Source organism: Nilaparvata lugens, chromosome 11 (assembly GCF_014356525.2).
Source record: "Nilaparvata lugens isolate BPH chromosome 11, ASM1435652v1, whole genome shotgun sequence".
NCBI lineage: Eukaryota > Metazoa > Arthropoda > Insecta > Hemiptera > Delphacidae > Nilaparvata > Nilaparvata lugens.
In genome coordinates this window covers 21,319,022-21,343,141 of record NC_052514.1, presented here as the reverse complement: position 1 = coordinate 21,343,141, position 24,120 = coordinate 21,319,022, and the positions used below count along the sequence as shown (strand labels likewise).

At 34.0% G+C, this 24,120-nt stretch overlaps 1 protein-coding gene across 3 annotated transcripts in view; it reads right to left on the bottom strand.

Annotated features, from left to right (window-relative positions):
- LOC111058258 (protein 5NUC-like) overlaps positions 1-24,120 on the bottom strand; it is a 42,147-nt gene that overhangs the window by 5,013 nt on the left and 13,014 nt on the right. Inside the window, exons 2-6 of one of the 3 annotated variants that reach the window (XM_039437838.1) lie at positions 23,586-23,870; positions 21,574-21,807; positions 3,225-3,425; positions 2,008-2,209; positions 280-477 (exon numbers count right to left, since the gene is read on the bottom strand). In XM_039437838.1, the coding sequence (XP_039293772.1) occupies positions 280-477; positions 2,008-2,209; positions 3,225-3,425; positions 21,574-21,807; positions 23,586-23,777 (1,027 nt within the window). In that variant the 5' untranslated portion in view covers positions 23,778-23,870. Of the gene's footprint in view, positions 1-279; positions 478-2,007; positions 2,210-3,224; positions 3,426-21,573; positions 21,808-23,585; positions 23,887-24,120 lie in introns of those variants that run through there. The other 2 variants (XM_039437839.1, XM_039437840.1) reach the window with 2 other exon arrangements.

Here is a 24,120-nt window from a genome sequence, read left to right as displayed (position 1 = left end):
ATTCACTGATAATTGGAATCGAACTCATATCATTCACGCTGATTGTATCCAGATTTTGAAATATTGGCAGACTCATGTCTCCATAGTAATCACGAAATCAAGAAAAGTTTCTATCGTGATGAGCAGAAAACAATACATTTGAATATAAGAAACAAATTGTAACTTGGTTAGAATATAAAATCTTAAATTATTATTTTTTATGGTACAATAACTCAACAACAAAATTGATTAATAGTATAATAATTTATGCATTGCTTATAAAATATCGACTTGACTCACCCTCTTCTACAGAGCTGTCCAGCAGTTTCGTATTTCCCTCATACGATAGCAATTGACCGTCACTTGCGTAGTTCAAATTGATTATTCCCAGATATTTTGTGAAAGCAGACGCTTGAAGGACCAAGACTTTCTTTCCTGATTTTTGCTCAATCACTGTTGGATAATTTCCTATTATTGGCTCTGTTGAAGGCTGAGATCCTGTGAAATTTCATAAATAGTATTCCCTTGTTCAACAATGGTATTAGCGTTGTATGAACTTATACAAATTACAATTTAAAAATAATAATCTTTCTTCCCCCTGTGATAGCTTCCACGCAAAATACCGACGGAAATCTCTTATGCTACGGTGCTACCAACATCAGATATTGGTGAATTATAGTGATTTATAAGAGTATTTATTATTTTGAATGTTATGACAACGTTATTGAATCAGAACGGATTTGAAAAAAATCTTCAACTTGTAATATTAGCCTATCATAATCCCCGGAAAAACTTGAAAGTCATTTGACTTTGGAAAATTTCCAATGGAAATGAAGTCGAACACAAACAATGAAGAAGATGAAAAAATAAAAAAAGGATGGCTTCAACACATTTTCTGATGAGAGTCTGTAAACAATGTCCTCCATGAATGAAAAACCCTTAAAAAATTGACTTAATATGAATTAAAAGTTCTGACAGAAAGAATTTTCTCATTCAGAACCAGAGAGTATAGAATGTCGTAAAATCACACTCGATTCTCTGTTCAGAACATGTCAATAGAAAATATTACAATGGACTTCCAGAGACTCACTTGTCAATACTTGTATTCATTTTATAACATATCAATTCTATGCAAGTTCAAGTGAATTGAAAAAAACAAGATTATTTTTTGGACATGTAAATATTTCCATGAAACATGGGAAACGAGTAAAATCATTTTCACTGACTGCGCTGTTCCCTTGATTTTCCAATTTGCTTACCATTATTAGTAGTGATTTTCAGCTTCTACCTTCAGTACAAATACCAATATAATATTCCCGAATTGAAATTCCTCTTAGCAGACGCATTGGTATTTGGTCAGTGTATTGTTTGCTTTTGAATACAGGACCGTAGTTACAGAATTCAATATGATTAGCGAATCGCGAAACATGATCCGTCGTAAATCCAGACGATAAGGCTATTTATTGTTCGAGCAGTCTGGTATTTTTCCAGATATTGAATACAAATTAATTAAATTTAATCTGTTCCATGGAATAATATTGAATAAAATTTTATGTGATACGAACAGAGAATCATTATTTACATGATAAATAAAAATTAGCTTCGCGGACTTTTACAGACAGGATGCTATACTCTGATTCATACCCTACCCTCCATTCTCTATCATGATCCGGTGATTCCTGATCCTGAGTAAAAATGATTGGAACTCTCGGTATCTGCTTCAAAAGTAAATAAATGAATCACAGTAACTAGAGAAATTTTATTTACTATTGCCGCAGACAGCTGAATTAATTAATAATCCTCTGCATTCCATTTTGGAATACTGGATTTTGAACTCAAAATTAATTGTTTCACATCGATGAATTGATTACATAATAATAGTTAGGAGTGTGTTTGATAATTTTGGATATGATTTTAATAACACTTCATTTAATGTGATGATGAAACAACTCTATATTCATCTATTTATTCATGTGACGATCATTTGTTGCTAAGTAGTTTGTTATGAGGAATTTGACGTAGGCCTACCATTGTGCAGAAGAGAATGACTGTGTCCTCCAATAACCAAATCGATTCCCTCAACTTGTTCAGCTATCTGCTTGTCCTTCTCGTACCCTGAATGGCCCAAGGCTATCACAATATTGGCTCCATCTTTCCTCAACATGTGGGTCTCCCTCTGGATTTCCGGAATCTCGGGCAGGAACTTGACTCCTTCGGGTTTAGCTACAATCTGAGATCAAATGAATATGAATTTTTGGACTCAAATCTCAAATTGAAATGTATTAGCTGTGGAATCACATCAAAAGTACACACAATTTAATTGATGATAAAAATACGAAATATTAATGGAATTGATGATAAAAATACGAAATATTAATGGAATAATGATCATTGATAGTTTTCACAAGAATATAATACGTTTTAAGAGAGTACATATTTGTATGCTACTCGAAGATGAATCAGGATTTGTGTTATTTTATCACTTGTAGATTTAATGCTAGATCCAGGGAAAAACCTTGTTTCATTCTATAAAAAAATTCCTTGACGAATTTCGGTGAATTTCAATTTTTCTTCAGTTGAGAAATTCAATATCATGCATTTTCAAGACTTACAATTACTATTTGAAACATTTTAGCAATATAGGAGTTCGAAATTCAATTTATCTAAAATTGCAAGAGAATAGTAAGAGTATGTAATATCAAGAATGGAGTAGAAGAGAATAATCTAAGGAAAGGGAGAGGAAATTATTTGAATAAGAAAATTAATTGAAAATATATTCTTGAAAATTAAGTATTGTGAATTCGTAGGAATTCTGTTGGTGGATAGCCCCACGGTAATATCCACTCCTATATATCTTCTGATGGCCATCACGACTTTTATACTTCAGACAGAACTGACATTCCTGGAAAGTACTAACAGATTGATAATGAGTGATAGGAATGATTTGGAAAGGGAGGAAATAAACAAGAATAATCAACTTGAGGGAAAAATTGCATGGGATGAGACTGGTAGTGGTGAAAGAGCAGTTATTTTAAAATAAAAGAAAATAATGAGATAAATAGAATGCTTGAAGATGCAGTTTGTTGGGAAGTAGGATAAACTATTCAATACTCAATGGAGTGCATTCCTATAAGAAAAATGCATTATTTCATTCATTCAGGCTACTAAATCGTTGTCATGCGTGGAGTAAACTCTATTATATTTCAATATAGTCTCATCATAATTATTGTACATTGATAACATACCGCAGTTTCCGGTGTGAGGTAACCAACAACGCCAATCTTGAAATTAGTGAAGTTGAACATTATTGAATTCTTCAGATTTTGGACTTTGAGAGATGGTTCGCCTGAAAGGTCCAAGTTGCAGGCAAGAGTTGGAGCCGAGATATTCTGCAGATAAGGAACTAGTCCGTTGGGTCCATCATCAAACTCATGGTTACCAAGTGCCTGCAATATTCAAATTTAATTGATTATAACGAATTCGAATACTCATTTTATTACTTTGGAACAGTGAAGGTGCATCTTCTCAAGATTACCCAAATTCGGCGGAGACAGTTTTGGGTTTAGCCTTTATAGCCCAGTCAACGAAGTGTTATAGGAAGAAAAGTTTGGAAGACGATTTTTGACCCCGCAGTTCTGTTTGGGGTAGTGAGGAGGTGAACATATTGAAAGTCCCCACCCCTACCCCTTGTGCTAAGGGGATGGGGGTCGTTCAAAGGTACCATTTTTTGGTTTCTCGCATATAACTCGAAATCTATGCATTTTACAGACATGACTATTTTATAAGAAATAAACGCTTACATAATTTCCTATAATATTGATTCAACAACTTTTTCTATATCTCTTTCACTTTTCGATATATCTACTCTAAAAGATGTGAGATTTTCGAAAAAACACATTTTCCCTAAATTCTTTGCTATTTTTGCTCTTATAACTTTATGAATATCGATGGGAAAAATCCATGCTGATCATCAGCTTATAGAGCATCAAATTATCTCCAATTTGATGTATAATTTCACTAGTTTACGCACATCCCCAGGACTGTTGCAGCAGCTTCAGTGTTGAGTGTGAGATCTTCAGTTAAGCAAGAATAGACCAATTGACAAAGGAATTTGGAGAGAATGTTTTCAACACAATTTTTGACTCCACAGCTTTGTTGAGACCAGTTAGGGGGTGAACATATCGAAAGTCCCCAACCCTATCCCTTGTTTTAAATGAGGGTGGTTTAAAAGTTGCATTTTTCAATGTTTTGCCTACACGCTCATATCTTGAGAAAAATCCGTTGAACCGACATGAACAACTATCCAGAAATGAAGCTTGATAAATTCTTCACAATATTTGTTCTGTGGTGATTTGTGATATCTCAAACAGTTTTCGAGATATGAGCTCTTAAAAGTGTAAAATTGTTAAAATAACAGCTTTTAATCCTTTTTTTATGTTTCAGGGCCTACAACTCTCCAACAATGCATCATAAAAATAAATGCTCACCGTAGATTGGTAGAGCTTTGTTTTCTCTCCAATTTGATGTATTATTCCACTACTTAATGCTTCCCGTCTATTGTTATAGCAGATTCAATGTGGGGAGTGAAATTTTTATTTTGTAACAATTGATCACTTGACAATTAATATGAGTCTGGATCATTTGGTACACAATTTTCGACTTTGTAGCTTAATGAAGACTAGTTGAGAGATAAACGTAGCCAAAATACGCATCTCTAGCCCGTCTATTGAAGGCGTGGATCTGCAAAGTTGACACTTGTTGCAGAGTTGAAAATTTTTGCTCTTTCAAAAAGATCAAAAATAGGAAAAAATTCAGGGGATATGTGTATTTTCAAAAATCTCACATCTTTTAGAGTGGATATCTCGGAAAGTGAAAGAGATATATAAAAAGTTGTTGGATCAATATTATAGGAAATTATGTAAGCTTTTATTTCTTATAGAATAGTCATGTCTGTTAAATGCATAGTTTTCGAGTTATATGCGAGAAACCAAAAATGGTACCTTTAAACCACCCCCACCCCCTTAGCACAAGGGGTAGGGGTGGGGACTTTCGATATGTTTACCTCCTCACTACCCTAAACAGAGCTGCGGGATCAAAAATTGTCTTCCAAAACGTTTCCCGCTATACCCTTTTTTGAGCATTCATTGCCTGGACTAGGCCTATTACCATTATGATTCAATCAGGGATTTTTATCATAATTTTTGTAAATTCATAAATAAATCGTTAAAATCAACAAAAAAATTGAATGGAAAATTTTTATTATGTTGAACCAAATAACTTATCCACTCAAATATACAAATTAATGTGTTGTGCATGGGTTGAAGAGAATTATTGGTATGTTGAAATACGATGTTTGATACTACATTGATTGAAGATGGTATGAAAGAGAGGAATCGAGTGGAAGCACGAAGGTGAAATTATTAAGTGTTCTGTGAGTGACAAAATAATAACGGAGTTATCATACATAATAAACTCATTTCTAACGCTAACCAAACATAATATAGAGAAGACAAATGATTTAATAATAGGCCTACTACACGTTGAAATAGTCTACAAATAAATAATATATGGGTGTGAGTGTATTGTTGTATGATTTTAATAATCTCCTCTAATCGCTCATACACAAGTGCAAGATTCTGTTGATATGAATGGGTGATCATTTCACAAAATGAGTGGAATTTTCATCAGAAATGATACATCCTTCAAATTTGCATCATGCCATTGAATTTTAGAATAAAAATCTCAACTCAAACTCTGTATTTTGAAGACCAAATTTAGTCACATGGAATGGAACTTTTCTGTTCAAAAAACTATACTTTCCTTTCCTTGAAAAATCTGCTAATGACGTCAATTTAATAGAGTACGAATATTTTTGCGTGGATTTTTCAAATGAGATTTGCGATTAATAAACAATACTGCGTGCATCAGCAGAAATTAGCACTCGTTAATTTCGCAGCCAATAGGAAATTTGAAATGCTAATATTATGAAATGTGAAAATCCTAATCAATTTTTTTTCAAATAGTAGGCTACTAGCGTCATCAGAATCTGAGAATTTTTAGAAATATAAGAAAGTTCTCATTATTGTAACGGAGTTTCTTAAAATCTCTATCATTATTATCGTATTCCTTTGCGTACTGTCTTATACGCGCAGCCAAAAAATGAGAGTGAGTTTTTATTGAAAAAATATATATAATATATAGGTATCATTAAATCTTTAATTGGAAACTCCGTTTAATTATCATGGATCAAAATATTCAATTATCAATGATTTATCAAACGTGAATTACCATATTCAGGAGTAAAATGCACCACTGAAATCAACAACATGGACGGTATGAGCATTGGACAGAACCATGATGAGTAGTAAACATCGTTGACAAACTGTTGATACCGGTATTGTATCTCTATTTGGAAAACCCCACGTATGACAGGCACTAACAAATTTTTAGAAGGAAGGCGCGCGTGGTATACGAGCAAATACGATATTTCAAACCTGAAATTCACTAAATCCATTATCCTGAGTATTTCAAAAAAGGATTGATCAGTGTCAAATGCGTTCATTCAAATTACTTACACCATCCCTATTAAGCCAGGCAAACCTCACCTGTTTCATGTTTATACAACAATTCATTGACATATACATCATAATGATCGCTATTTTGTATTTTATTGAGAAAAAATTATTGTTTTTCTCTCGACAATTTGTAAATTACTCAAAATGGGTTTTGCTGATTACTTCCATTTCTCCAGTGCTCTGGAAATTACTAGAGTTTGATATAAGAGGTATAAGATCATATTGTAGAGGGTTTAAATGAAATTCATGTAATTCTCAACATTCTGCAGATAACTCATCATGGAGTAATTGAATAGTTCGAGTCGAGGTAGTCAGCAAAATTCCCTAGTTTCCAATTTCAACCTATGAATACAGTTTTTGGTGTCCTATTTGAATTTAATAATGCTCATGAGGCATTGGTTGCTAGCTCCATCATATCCTATAGAACCAGGCCCTGCCTCGCGCCAGACAAAGTTAATTAATACCGCATGCTATAATAGGATATGGAGAGCTTTATTAAATTATACGGCCTATTATTAAGGCAGGCAATAGGATACCTTGGCAGGGGCCTTCATCATCCACTAGTCATTATGTGCCAGTCTTTACGATGTAGCAGTTCCCTGGGTTAATGGGATGAGAATGTGGTGTAGAGATAAGGATAGCAGTAGTGTGTGAGTAGGGGTAGAAAAGGAGAATAATGGTGGATGAGGAAGTGGAGTGAGAAGGGGATATTCACACAACGTCTCGTTCATTAAGCATTGGAAAATTACAATTTATCGGGATTGAATACTGTGCAACTAATGTACCAGTTATGTAACTGTTATTCACAATATTAGAAAGCATGGGTCAATATTTTCTCCAATATTTTCCTACTTTACTATTCTAAACACAACACAGTTAATTTTTTCAATGTATCTTGAAAAATCCAGATTTGTGAAGAATGTTTCTTGTATTGTCAAATGAATGATCATGTTTTTGAATATAACATAAACTGAAAGATTGTTTGAACGACTTAGTTAATTATTAGTTATAATTTTTTGTCAATTCTAATGGATTATTCTTTTTTTTTTCTAGGTGTGAATGGACTACACCCCAACCATCTGATGCTGTAAGTTTTAATTCACTTTATATGATAATGAATTCTCCACTACAGCGTCACTACAAATTTTAGAGCATTCATTTTACAGCACAAAATGATTTTTCCCCATACGAACAATTTCTTGTTTCTTGTATTTGGTAACTCCCTTCATGTATGTGCTTTCCAAATATTCTCCAATGGGAAAGTTCTAATTTATGAAACTCATAACCAAGAGCTGTGAGCATAATCTGCTGACATTTTTTCAGAAAAAAAATATTATTCTAATAGAGATATTATTCTATCTACATAGATTCCAGTAAATTGAATTCATTTTTGCATTGAAACTAGAATCAGATTTCATCCACTTGTCCATACAGGCAGAATTGAAAATGTTTTTTCGTTTGCTTGGAGCTGGAAATAGGCTTATTCATAAGTTGATTTGAAGTGAATCTATTTCTAAGAACAAATATTGATAAATACACCTTTCACTTCTAAAACGATTATAATGAAAAGAGTAAAATCATATAGCTCATTGTATTATATCCATAATACCTGACCTAAGCTAGTTGCTCGAATAGGTCAGTGGTGCTAATTTACTGACCTCACTGTGATCTGATAATTGTCAACCTCACTGCTCTGAAATAGTTGTCTATTCCTGGAAATGTATGTAATGTAATTAGCATTAACTCAACATGGCGTCACCGACCTTCGCATTATCTGAACGTGATGTCCGTTTCATGTTCAATAGTTTTACCTCGACAACTTTAATGCTGACATGGAAGCTTGTATAAGGAGCTCATTTTAATTTTGTAATATGAAACATTATTTTTATCGACTCGTGAATTTTTTTTGGAGGTTACCATAATCAACAATTTGAAATTATTTCATAGATTTACCATTATGCTATTTAGTTGTTATGAAATGAATGCTACTATTATAATCAAAACTATAGCTTACCCGGCGAACTCCGTACCGCCAAAGAGTCAATGTATCTCATGTCACATTATTATCTCTTGACATTATTCGGTGAATCATGAAATTTATCCGACAATCAATATTTTCATTTACATCTCAATACGGACTTCCTATTTGCTTAGTCATGCAGCATTTATTATTCCGACATTGCTACATATTCTCGATCAATTGTTAGTAATATCTAACAGTAAAGTGTTGAATTAAAAAAATAGATACCGGTAGATTACGGTAAATCAGTGTTTCAAAGATGAATTTCATGTTCTCTTAGTGTTGTTGATTGTCAATAGATGGTCCAGGACATATGCGATGTACGATGAATTACACAGAATTCCATATTCTTTCCATCTTCATTTTTAGGATGAATATAAGCTAAGCTGAATTAAAAAAAATCAATTTAGTCTGTCATTCTTCAGTCATTAATGATTGCAATATGAACAACTCTCTTTCATGAGATGAATAATTATTTTCCAGTTTCTCAATAATAGGGGAGTGATAATATTATTTGTATAGGTCTTCTAAGGAACGATTACGATTGTGATTGTGAATGAAATAAATAAATATTATCTACAGCTGGTACCAATCAACTACGGTACACTAACTTCAACTCCAAACCACCGTTTTAATAACAGTACACAATTGATCACAGGGTGACGTTTTTATTATACAGCTGGTAACTTTAGATGCTAAAATTATAAGTAGCCACTCGGCCTAAAATTTCAAAAAAATAGGTCTGTAAAATGGATTAATGAATCATTATTATTAGTCCCCTTTTAAAATGTCTGGTCAGAAACCATCCCCAATATTCACACAAAATATTCCCAAAGTTTCATCCCGTTCTGTCGAGTAGTTTTCGAGTCTATAGGGAACAAACTAACAAACACACAAACAGAAATTAATTTTTATAAACAGAGATGATACAACTACCATTGGATAAATTCCACTAAAAAACTGAATCAACTGGAATCAATGTATTATTTTTATGATAGGGAAGCCGATATTATGAAATCATATGATATTATGAGATTCACATTTCTGAATGAATAAATTCTACTCTTGCAATCTATACTTGGTTTTCAACCAAACCAAATAATGCAGACAATTCCACTGATTAGAGTAAAATCTTCTCCACCTTAATAGGATCATCTGGAGCTTTTCGAGCAATTTGATTTAATTCCTTCACAGACTGGACCGAGAATTATTCTTCTTGGAATTGTCATAGAATAATATCGTTCCATCATAACAGATTCATATACCAAACAGCCAAACTCTATGCATTCCAAGAATATAATTAAAGACTACAAATAAAATGTGAACAGTGAGTTTAGTGAGAACAGTGAGTATTGGGAGCACATTGAGTACTATCTATATAGTGAAGAGTTGATCCAGAATTTATGTAACACCTGTAGCTGTAGCCTTCAACAATACTCTGCTCGCTTCCATGGCAACCGTCTAACAACACCGATGACAAAAAAGGCTCCCGACGTCGGAGATGCAGTTGAAGCCGCATTCAATCGACACAATCACTAAAGAAAGATACCGTGCCTCGTAATCGCTACAATACAAACATACAATAATCAATTGCATGAAGAAGATTTATTCCGTAGATATGCAAGCAAGGCACACAATAAGAAAGACAGAGCGATTGAAATTCTGTTGAAAAACCATAAAAAGATGAGAGGATATCCTCAATTCTGGTACTATACACGTACGTTTTTGGAGAGTTTTTTTAGTCACTCATGTGCACACGTTCCAAATGATCTTCTTTCACGAGTTCGATTTGCTGGAAATTGTGAAGCAATTGTGTTCAATGGTGATCCATACAGAAGAAACTGGTGATCAATTTATTTTGAGAATCAATATTCAATTGAATTGAACCGATGAGGATAGAAAAGGGAATTTTATTTTTATTTACTTCAAATGAACTGATCTGATTCACTCCGCATTGTTTGAATATGTACTTCCACTTTTACTGATAGTGAAAAGATAGATTGAATGATATGATAAACACAGAAATACATGAAGTTTCCAATGATATGAACCTCATTTCAACCGTCTCCAATAAAGTTGTATAATACACTATCAATTGTTTATAGAGAAATGGGAGTGGTCAGTAAAATTTGATCTTGTAGGATACCGTACTTTATTACTAATTGCTTGAAGAATTTATCAAGCAAGTACATTCAGCAGAGATACCCACCTCTCAAGCTCATGAATCAGCTTCCCCCCCCCCCCCTTTCACCTTTCACCACCATACAAAAAATCTCTTCCAGTAGTAATTCTAAATAGGTACTGCTGACCTTTTTAAAGACCCCCACCTTTTGACGTTTGGACGCTCTGCATTCAGAATGAGAATTCATTTCTTCTCCATGTTGGAATTTCAATTGATTGATTCAAACTATATTTTCAAAACCAAATTTATTTGGAGAACTCTGCATAAATACGAAGAATAACTATATAAACGAGTAGATTGTTTATTCTATTATATTAGTTTATTGTTCATTTTATTATTAGATTAATTCTCTTCAATTCATCCAGTGAATGATTCAATAGAATCTACAGTTGCCTCTCTCATTAAGTTTGCATTTGAATAATCACATTTTCTCGATTTTTTTTAATTTCTTCCAGAAACTGGAGAATGTTGAAAGAAATGATTCACCTCATGAAAGAAGGTTGTTCATATTGTATTCATTAAATACTGAAGAATGGCAGAATAATTTACTATTTTTTTGGATTCAGCACAGCTGATTTTGATCCTTAAATATTGATGGAAAAAATATGTAATTCTGATGGATCCTTATTTTGATGGAAAGAATATGGAATTCGGTATAATTCATTGTATATCGCATATTTCCTGAACCATCTATTGACAAATCAATAACTATGAACGCATTAAATTCATATTTGAAACACTGATTCAACCTAACTTATTTATTTTTTTCCAATTCAACACTTTACTGATGGATATTACTACCAATTGATTGAGAAGATTATGTTTTCGGAATAATATATTATTATGCTGCATGACTAAGCTCATAGATACATTTAATCATTCACAAAATAAAGTTAAGTATGACATAAAATACATTGACTTTTCAGCGGTACGAAGTTCGCCGGGCCAGCGGACTTTCATTTCTATATTCATATTATCATATTTCGATTAAGTAGTCTATGCGGCTGATTGCAATCTAGGCCAAAAGGCTTTGAGAAATTAAAGTTATCTAGCCTATTTGATATTTCTCAGAATGTTGATCATTCTAAATATTCATTGATCATCGTGATACTTTACACCTTTACGGTATTGATTATGGAGGATCAGTCCGCAATTAACATTTTTCTAGCTCGGCCATGTGTGGTTTTATCGCTTGAATGATCGATGTAACTGTATCATGAATATTAAACTACCTCAATAAAGTGTCAACAATTTCCCGAACCGGAATAAATCTTGCATCCAGTGGCACTGGAGTTTAGTTACACTGTTTATCACCGATGGATGGTAGTAACAACTCTTTTACGAGGGAGTATCATGTTGATATGTTGCGACAGCTTATATACCTGACACTACATTCGATTTCAATGTATCTCACTGGCTCGTCTCCCTCATTGATGAGCATAGATCATAAAGCTCCAAACAGTCAGCTTCGACTTTGATGAGCTATAAACATACTCGATAATATCGATAGTGGAATTTCCATTGTAATGAAATTCTAAGAAGTGCGATGATGATTATAGGCTACACAGTAAAAGGAAAATAAATAAAAATTATTCACTCAATTTCATTTCTTGATTGACATACCAGCTTTGTTCATTATCATAAATCCACAACATCTCGGATTCAAAACTTTGAGAAGTTTCAAATCGTTGAGGTGTGTGCTCCAAAATGAATACAGTATCATCATAATCGTTCAATTATTACCATAATTAATCTAGTTAAACATAGATTATGTATATGGATTAATTAATGATTAGATTCGCAGTTATTATCGGATTCCATACTACGGCTATACGGTTATGCTACTTATTTATCTTCGATTATTCAATTCTCCAGTAGAAATGGGAATTGAAATTGAAAGATTCAATAAATTCATTCTCCACATTATTTATTCTCCACTCACTCACACATTTCCACTCATCGTTATTCTACAAATTATTCCAATTGCTTCCTGATCAGTCAATAGGTACTATTCTGAATTCATTCTGCTATTAATCAACTATCAATATCAGTTATATAGAATATTACAATTTGAAGAAGTTTATTCTCCCACATTTTTGTTTAATAACTATAGGGAATTCAGCATCATGAATGAATAACTAAAATGAGTTTCATGATGAAAATTAATATGAGAAATCGATTTCTAAGATGAGTCGAGTGACAATCATCAATCATTCTCTAAAATGAGTCAGGTGACAATCATTATAGTCAGAACCATATTTCAAAATAATCGCACCGTGACCTACAACCAATCGATCTCTGCCAAATTCGAACCCTTCTGCCGAGGTCGGTAGGCTGTTCCAAATTGTGGTCGGTTATTAACAAAGTTTAAATTGGAGATTGGACTGATCCCCGATTATAGCTGTTATTAGAGGTCGGCCAATTAATGTATTACGTAAAAGGCTATCGTGGTTGTTGCTGAGGGGGGGGGAGGGTTGATCCAATAGGAAGGCTGGTGGGATAATCCAGATGTTCTCAATTATGTGTACTCGAGCTGAGAGGCTCAAATTATCGACACTTCACCGCTCTCCTATAGAAACAGTGACCGGGTGCTGTTGTATGGAGAGCGACAGAATTTCCGTATTTTCTGCATGAGCCGGACTGTCATAACTTCGAAACGATGGATACTTGAGAAAATCGAATTTTGTGAGCTGCTCGTTCATCGTTTTGCAATTTTCAAACTCGAAAAGAATTTGAAAAGTGCGTTTCCAACACTGTACTTACAGCAAGAAGCTGTAAGAGTAGAGTCATTATTCCCAATAGAAAGACAGATCTTTGCCTTGTTTTGTTTCATTCAATCAATTCTCACCAAGTGAATTATATTTTGATCAAATCTATATAAATTGTATAGATACTTTTAGTATCAAAGACCAACGAATCCATGTGGCATTAATGTACAATCGATATGAATAGAATGGTAGATTTTCTAGTGGCAGAGTGGTCAAGTATGGTGTCCCACAAGGTTCAATACTTGGTCCACTTTTGTTCATAATCTACATTAACGATTCGCCCAATGTAATAAGTGAAAATGAAAGCCGTCCCTACCTCTTTGCTGATGACCTAGGCTTACTAGTCAGTGGAAATGACAAAGTGTAGATATCGTTGTTGAAAGGAGCACATCTACTATAAATACCTGGTGTGCATATAGTTATTTGTGCAACTAGTGCGCAAAGTGACAGTTTGCTGCACCGAAAGAAACGTTTACGCCCGAGCCGTAGGCGAGGACGGAATGGCTTCTTGAGTGCAGCAGACATACTTTGCTCACGTATTTCACATTAAACTTCTCCTACAGTTACCATTGAATATGAGAAGTGGTTGATTAAATTATTATGGTTAAAATGATGGCTGAAATCCATCAAATGTTTGAGTGTGTGATGCTGTTATTAATAACAACATTAATTCATTTAAAAATTAATAATCCAATTGAAGTTGAAAATTCTCAGCCATAATTCTCATTTTTATTCATTCAAGAATCAGAAAAATACAGATAGAACAAAAAATTCACAGCCAACATACACGCCAGCAGCTTGTTGGCTGAACCGAGCTGCAAAATGGCTGAACACAACAAGATGTCTGAACCGACAAGCGCGCGACCTAGCGGGAAGAATCGTTCCTAAGCTTGTTTCATCCAGCTAAAAATTACTGAAACACGATTCAGAAATTTAGACTTTTGCTCAAATTACCGAGAAAAATGCTCAATGTAAACTGAGAAATATTTATAAAAATAACATAGACAACAGAGAATATTAATTTATTGTAGTATTGTTATGTTTTTTATTATTTCTATTTATATTAATATCGAACGGTAATCATTTAACCTCAAAATTCGAATTTTATAATGTATATTTGCTACTTTTCTCATTTCTTGCAGTTGAAATAATAATAATTATTATTGATAATTATTATCAATAGAAAAGAACTATTATTTATTATTAAATGATGAGAATTCATAAATGATTATTATTTAATTATGATTCAGATGAACATTACTCTTGTTTTGGATTTCTAGATTGGGATTTTATCATGAATGTAGGGTAGCCATTGAAATGATTCTCATCTAAATCTAACCACAGTCATTGTTACCAACTTAATTTTTGTTTTCGTGCACTAATCCTCCATTTAACCCACCAACTATTTTGTGTTGCCATGTTGCAAATTTGGAGTGCAGAAAAGATTTTTTCGCCCCACTTGGATGTAATAAGCTGGTTTTTGTGCGTCATATGGAGGCCGAAAATGATTGTTTTCCGACCAAGCCGGTATAGTATATTTCGCACCTAGGGCCGAAAATGAGACTTTTCCGGCTCGAAATCGGTTTTCAAGTACGAGGCCATAGGCCGAGGACTAGAAAAGATTGAGAGCCGGAAAAACATTTTTGCCCATGGTGAGAACGTTATTTTTCGCCACAAAGAAAAATAAACAATATAAATATGAGAATAATTGTTTATTAGGCACTTCCGAAAGCAAAACAGGAAGGTCATAGCTCTAGCAAACCTGAGGTAATCTGAATATCAGGAAATTGTCCAAGTATTTTAATTTTTATTCTGATTTTTTGTCTAAATAACCTAAAATATTATGTTTAATTATGTAAGAGGTTGAGTTTATACTTTTTATTCTTCCAAATGACAATAAGATGATATTATTATAAATGTTCTGATTCTTGAATAATAAACACAAATAATGAAAAGTTTTTTGATCAGCTGTTTTAGCACACTTAAATTTGGCCAATCATTTTCGGCCTCCATATGATGCACGAAAACCAGCTCATTACATCCAAGTGGGGCGAAAAAATTTTTACGGCCTAGGGCCGTAAGGTAGGCCGTAGGGTTTTCATGCGTCATATGGAGGCCGAAAATGATTGTTTTCTGACCAGACCGGTAAAAGTTTTACGGCCCTAGGGCTGTAAAATAACCTTGAAGTCAGCTGATTCTGATTTGATGTGAACGTGTTTACAAAATAGTTTATGAAACGGAATCAGTGTATGCTTCTAGAATTGAATAAAGTATTTTGCAATAAGATACTATCATTCTATTTGGATGAATGAAATACAGATAAGATATATATTAGAAACTATTCAAATTCGATTTTCATAGTAGGATAGAACTTCTAACCTAAACTTCCGAAGTTGACGATAGATAACAAGCATTGTTGACGTTGACATTCAGATTGGCCAAATTTCAAGTGTGCTTAAACAGCTGATCAGAAAACTTTTCATCATTTGTGTTTATTATTCAATAATTAGAACATTTATAATAATATCATCTTATTGTCATTTGAAAAAATAAAAAAGTATAAACTCAGCCTCCTACTTAATTGAACATAATCTTATAATCTTTTAGGTTTAAACAAATCAGAATAAAAAATAAAAATATTTTGACAATTTCCTGATATTAAGATTACCTCAGATTTGCTAGAGCTTTGACTTTCCACTTTTGCTTTTGGAAGTGCTTAATAAACAATTATTTTCATATATATATTGTTTATTTTTCTGTGTGGCGAAAAATAGCGTTCGCACCACGGGCAAAAATGTTTTTCCGGCTCTCAATCTTTTCTAGTCCTCGGCCTACAGCCTCGGACTTGAAAACCGATTTCGAGCCGGAAAAGTCTCATTTTCGGCCCTAGGTGCGAAATATACTATTCCCGCACTAGAGCGGAAAAGTGAATCTTTGCGTTCTGTAATCAGTGCAGGAATCGTCACTTTTCAAGGTAACTGTAGGAAAAAATAATTTGAGTCTCAACTTATTAAAACCTGATGATCTACAGTTCTATTTCAAATCTAGGTTCACTGACATAGGCACTTTGGAATTCCTGGGTATTATGCTAGACACGAACTTGACTTGGAAAAGCCACATAGCATACTTATCTGGAAAGCTACGTGAAGGGATTTTTGTTTTGCGCAGGCTGGGTCATATTGTGAGTCACAAGGTTCTAATGAGTGTCTACTACGCTCATGTTTATAGTCACTCAGCCTATGGTATCCAACTATGGGGAAATTGCTCAATGGCCATAACACCTTTCAGACTACAAGAAAAAAAGCTATACGAAGTATTTGTCATGCACTACCACTTGCCACTTGCAAACCACTATTCCAAAAATTGAGGGTTCTGACTCTCCCATCTCTATATGTATAGCCTATATTTGTTTAATGTACATGAAGAGAAACTCCAGTGAATATAATGTAAATGCTTAACGTAAGACTTGGTTTTTCACCAACATGCAACTATTCAGAGAGATTGGCATTCTATGTCTATAAAATTGTTTAATGAACTTTCTCTAGAGGTGAGACTCATGGACATCAAACGTTTCAAATCATACATGAAAGAAATTCTTGTGAAAGAATTCCTGTATTCGGTTAATTAATTTTTTGTAAAGACTTCATGAGTGTTAATTGTTCTACATTTTTTGCCACTTGCCATAAAAATTAACATTTAGGTATCATTTATGTTTATAATAGCATTTGATGATTGATACTATTATTGTGTTTTATGAACTTTAGAGAGAATTGATCAACCAGCTTCAAATTTTAAACACGAATTTCATCGAACCTTTTCACAGGTCAAGTTCGTCGGACTACAAAATTGGCTCACTCCTTCGTCGTTTTTCATGGTATAAGAATAACATTGGATGTGCATAAGAAAAAATGTGTTTTAATTTATCATATATCAGTCAGCTGGAATTATTTGCATGCTATTTCTAGTCCGGGCGAAAATGTCATGAATTAAGGCACTCCGTGGTCATTTTTGAGTAACAGCTATGGAAGATGTCTCAATTTCTTCATTAGGTCTAGCATAATGAGGATCGTGATGATGATAAGTCGAAATCACAGGCAAACACCTCGGAAACAAGATGGCCGCCGAAATTTTGAGGGTTTTGCTATGTCGCTTGTATATTACAAGACAATATTTGTTTATTACAAGACAATATTTGTTTATTACAAGACAATATTTGTCTATTACAAGACAATATCTGTTTATTACAAAAAATACTGTTTGCAGCGGAAAACATTCTTTTTCCACCAAATGCCACCAAAATACTTTTTACTCTTTATCCGATGACGCTCCAGTCGTAAAATATGGACTTACAGCTTCCAACCAGATGTCATTTTGAAGCTTTGGAAATATTCTACAACACTGTGTCAATAATACTAGTTTTTGTCTACTGCGAATACATTTACAGGGTGGAAAGTGAAATATTGTCCCCGAAAAATGTATGTTTCAAGTTTTTGAAGTTGAATAAATAATTGAAAGAGTAGTCGAAATGAGATGATTCTCTCGAACATCATGGTTTGGTTAATTCTTAACACTTTCTTGGTGAAACCAATCTCTCACAATAACTGAATAACAATTTCTGTCAATAATGACCGCCATCTTGTATTTTTCAATGATGTTGAATATTTTCGTTGTTTCCATCATCAATATTCTTATTCGTCTTGTTGTAACGAAGAGATTGAGACCATTTGAAAGTCTCTATCTCAAAGTAGTCATGAAAAAATCGATTTTTAGGTTCTAGCTTGTTACCTCATGCTTATGGAAAAACGCACCAGAAATCATGCAGGCTTTTCTTTGAAGGGCGCTGGAGTACTAATTTTTCGACGTAAAGTGCATAAAGATATATCGTTCCAAAGTTTAAAAAACACTCCGAATTTCATAGATTCAAAATTTATCTGTATCTCTTGCACAAAAAAAGTTATAATGGTATGAAATTTGGAAAAAAACGTTTTTTGGGCTTTTGAAGGTTATAACTAAAAAAATATGCTTTTTATAGGAAAATTTTATTGGACAAAAATTGTATAGGGAGATTTTAAAAATATTTTCGTTTAAAAAAATGGTTGAAAATCTTGAACGGTTATTGAAATACAAGCAATATAGCAAAACTCTGAAAATTTTGGCGGCCATCTTGTTTCCGAAGTGTTAGCCTGTGATTTCGACTTATCGTCATCATGATTTTTATTATGCTAGACCTAACGAAGAAATTGAGACATCTTCCACGGCTGTTACTCAAAAATGACCACGGAATGACATTGGCGCCCGGACTATTCTGTAATTTTTACATTTATTTAGAGAAGCTGGGTGCTATTATTTGGCAGTTGTCACACAGACTTCCAGACAGACAGACTTTATGTGCCGACACATTATTTCAGCTAAATAATACAAAACATTTTCTTTAAGTACTATAATATTAACTCACTTCCGTTAACGTCTACCTGCCTGTCTGTAACATACACGTAATAATACTAGTTGTAAATAGCAGTTGCTATGACAATTTTTTTTGTTCAAAGTGTTACAATGTGAGTAGAAGCTACTAATAGTGCTCACTAACACTTGATTATTCAATGTATAGGTAACGTACTCATTCATTTAATTTTTGTATCATTAGTACCTTCAAATGTTGTACCATCATTGGAACGGTTAGATATATCGATTTGCTGGTTTCGCCATTTATTTTCTTTCGAAATTCTGTATCGGAATCACGTATCATATGACCACCTTCCCATTTGAAAAAAGAAGTTGGATTCAAAATAAAGCTGGATTCAAAATGAAGTTGGATAAATATGACGGATTCAAGATGGCTAACAAAAGTTTTGAAGCGACAGATAGTTTTTTTCAAAGACCTTAAAGATGCATAGACTCAAATGCAGCGCTAGTGTCGTACTTGGAATTGAAATCCGCCATTGAGGAGGCAACCCATAAGATTATTACATACCAATGCCACCAATGCCTTTGTGATCCACAGTATTACAAATATATATATAATATCTCGTGCTAAAATACCCCAATGGCGGCCTTCAATTTCAAGTAAGAGCTATCATTGGGAAGGCATAGGCATTGTGGGTCTATATCTCTTTAAGGTCTTTGGTTTTTTTTCAATCGGAATAAAATTCCCATGAACAGCATGATTAGTACTGTAATATCATATTTGTAAAAATATTAGCTATTTCCATAATTTATTATTCTCACCAACTCTGTATAATTATTACAAGTTGCGGATCTCAGAGATCTATACAACAGTTCATGAACGAGTTCTTCAACCAAGGGGGTCTCTAGTTATTTCTTTCAATACAAAACTAATTCATGTGAAGTTGAACAGTGTATATAGGATATATCTTTGATTGATTATGAAATCTACATTGCAATATCATCCTTCGTATAAGTGATATAAACAATCAGAATTAAAAAAAAAACACAATTTACAAATTCAGCACTGGTTTTTAAAAGCATTCAATCTATTCATTTCAACCACAAACTCACAATATCAGACTCAATATATAATATTGAATTCAGTAAAATCTACAGGCAATGTTCATTTCACGTCAATTATAATATAAACTCTATTGGCATGAAATTACAACTTTCTATCATTTCCACCTTCCCAGCATCTGTTCGGTTGATCTCCATTGTGTTCCCTGACGTGAGAAAAGTAAAAGAATTTTGCTGGAAAACCCATTCCCCAGCCGCTAGTCGAGTGAAATGGTTTGTGGAAACACCTACTCGCGTCTCACAACTCACAAGACGCGCCTTTTCCACTCGAACCCATTTCTCACCACTTGTTCTCGCATTTGCCGCTGTCTTGTAGACACGCACACACACACGTGTGTTTCTCGCCAACACCGCATCCCAAATATCCCTTGTAGGACATTTGCTGGCCTATCCCTGGTTGGGTGGTTGCATGTGAACAATCTCAGTGAGTGAACGTGGTCAAAACCTCAACATTGATTCAATGTAGATTCCGGAATGGTTTTCATCTCGAGGAGATTATCAGTGATTCATCTGATTATTGGTTGAGTTTCAGTTGAATCTTATAAAATATCCAGACATCTATTGCATTGGATGTCTAATACTGTTGCTTTTCTGTTGACTATTGTAGTTTGTCTGTTGATAAATTATTACAAATAATTATTTCAGTACCGGATAGAAATGTCATTCGCATCACGTGATTCATTCCAAAATAGCATTCGGCACCACTCCTTTCACGTTTGCTGGTGTGATATTCATTTTCATTGAATACTTAATATTAATTACTGGTATATCATGTGATTATACTGTGTACAATGACACTACTATGCTGTGTATGTCACAGTTCATATTGTGTGAAAATGGGAAATGAATGTTATTTGAATCGATTCCATCGGAGAGAATGAGAATACTATGAAAAGAAACACCACTTACATATGTATTCAGCGTGATCAACCAAAATTATTGGAATATTATAAAATCGTAGAATCGCGGGAAACTCCTGTAGATCTTGATGAAACAGTGCATATGCTGAATAATAAATTTACTACCTAATCAAAATGTGTCTGTACAACAATATAATTTCCAAAACCAACCTTTATATAATCAAAGAAATTTAACGAAACACTCAAATTTCAATATTTTCATTCTTGGAATTTGAATTCTTAAAGTTAAGACTGGTCATATTTCAATATGATTGAACAGGGTTTATGGATAGGAACAGTTTTAGGTTAAACGTGTGCATGTGATTTTGTACTTATTCATTATTACTTCCTACCAACGGGGAAGTAGTTTAGTATCGTCAAGCCCATATCAAACACTGAAGAGGGAATTTGGGGTCTGTGATGTACTGGCTTCTATTCCAATCACTGCCATGATTTGCAAGTGTGATGTTTTAAGAATAAATTGGTAGGATCTGAGAAACTACTCACTGTATAAGCATGCATTAATGTTTCACAAATCAATAGCATAGTGAAGATACTGTTTAATTAGTTGTATATTTAATTAGTTGATACTTGTAGTATAATATAGTTGTCTCTATCTACTTACCATGGCATCGAAGCCCAAGCTCTCGACAAGCGGAGCGACCACTTTCCACTTGAACAGGTTGTAGTAGGGCGTTCCCTGGTAGGTGTCTCCGGCGTTCAGGTAGAGCACGTGGCGTCCATCACGTTCCGCTTCGAATTTGGCGGTTCGCGCGGCCGACTTGACGCGGGCGAAACCGCCAAAACAGTTGCGTGACTCCGCGTCTTGCGTCGAACACTTGTTGCTCACCGAATTCACCTGCCGCACAAGCAATACCATTCACATGAAATTCTACTCATTGATTTTTTCAATATTATGCTTCACAATTACAGGAGAGTATCACATGGAAAAGTAATCATAGAAAAAACCATATTTGTTCATTCAAGTCTAATTTCTACTTATTCATTATCGTTACCTTATATTCATTGGACTGAGTAGAACGGGGACTCTTATGCCTCAACTTCGCCCACAATACTTATAATATTTTAAAAAGTAATGAATGGAGGAAATTATCCATCTATCTACCTCCTAATGTTCGAGAATTCGGTATCGTAAATCCTCATATCGGAAAACCGGAGAGAGAATTCTGTCTTTTGATTGTGTGTTGTCCACAGAATTGTATTGCTGACAATAATGATGACTGATGAAATACTCTTCTATGATGGATGAAACAAATAAGTAATTTTAACCACTGTTTGATTCAGAATTGATTTATTTCACAGTACCAGGCTCTATGGTTCACTTTTTTATTGCTGATGATACTCACATGAACATTTTTTTTTGTTTGGGTAACAGGAAGAGTGAAGATTATTTGATGAGATGATCAAACTACCAACGGGACTACCATGACAACCGACGGGATTTGAACCCACGACCACGTAGTGCTAGCAGACTGTAGGCCTTGGTCGTCTCGGCTGAAAATGCTTATAGACAGGGAAAATGGAGACGGAAATTGGTGGCGGCCAGTGTTTTCATCACTTCATCAAACATCAATTTCCATTTAGGATGTTAGTTGAATGTGGTGGAAATTTATATGCTATTCCGTCTCTACCTTCGACGTCTAATTATCTCATAATTGTCTTATGTCGAATAATTTGACTAAAGAAACGTATTTCAATGGGTATAGAATGTACATTGTATGATCACTGATTACAATATGAAACTTGGTTCTGTGATGTACGTTCTCGTTATAGTTTCTCTGTAACTATTCAGAGTGAAGCAATAGTTGAAAATTAATTATCTGTTTCATTTATTGTGCAGTATCTTTGGATGCTATATGAGAATAAGTACCTAATCTTAATGTTCAAATGTAGTTTTAATGTAGATGTAGATGAAAACTCCTTCGAAAATAATAATTTGCAGAACTTGGGAGGATCCAACTTCAAGCTGTAAGTACACTTTCACACTGTACATGTCCACAGAATTGACGATTGTTAACTGGATCATAGGAAAAGTCAAGAGCTATGTGACTGGAGTAAATTAAATTATGAGGGATGCAGCACTGTTATGAACTTTCCGCTAACATAATGCTCAATTCCAGAGATTTGTTTCTGCTCTTTTCTGAGACCAGTTTTCACGATAATTATTTCAAGAAGCAAGAGTTGCAGATTTGTATAAAAAAACGCAAATTCCCATGGAAATTAGAAGACAAAAGTTTGAGACCATCTGGTGAACGTGAATGTGAATAATTTGATCGTTAGTATAGTTATTAATCAGGTCATAGAATGAACATGAAGTTCATCATTTAATGGTCAAGAGAAAAAATATTATTGGATTTCCTAGACGAGATTAGAAAGCATCAAGAGGCAGCAACTGATAACTGACTTTGAAATCATTTAGGTGTCTACAGAGGTATCTATAGGACCTACATAGTTGTGATCACTAATGAGTATTTTGAGATAATTATATCAATATTGTTAAGTATAGTGTATTATATTATAACGGAAAGTCTCTACCATCCAGCTGGATGGCTGTTTGATTGATTAGCTGGATTATTGAAATATTTAGTTCGAGAGTTTAAAAGGAAAAATGATTACCTGCTCAAATCTGGAATGCATGTCGTTGATGTGAATTACAGTCAGCCGGAAAACCGCAGAATCGTTTCTGTTGGAATCAATTTGATTGGCGTCAGATGTCACTCCTGCGCTGACAGAAACGACAAATATACAGCTGGCGACCAGAAGGGAGCACCAACAGAAGACTGCATCTGTTATCCTTGTTGCACTCATGATTATAGTTGATGACTTTGGCGGCTTACCATAAATCCGGAATCAATCTCAGAGGAGAAAGTTGGTTAGATCATGATTTGATCATATTTGTTTCTGAAAAAATAAGGTACTTTTTAAATGATACGATAGCAGGTCACGAATCAATCACTGTTGGAAAGTTGGCAAACTCATGATTTGATTACTTAGTTGGAACAAAGTATTACTGGTGGAAAATAAACAAACATTTTTAGTATAGTCATCGAAGAATACATAGAATTCCAAGTGAGTGAAGAAAAATATATAATTGGATTTCACTTATCTAGGTATTATCAATGCATGGCATTAATTGATTATTGTATCTTTA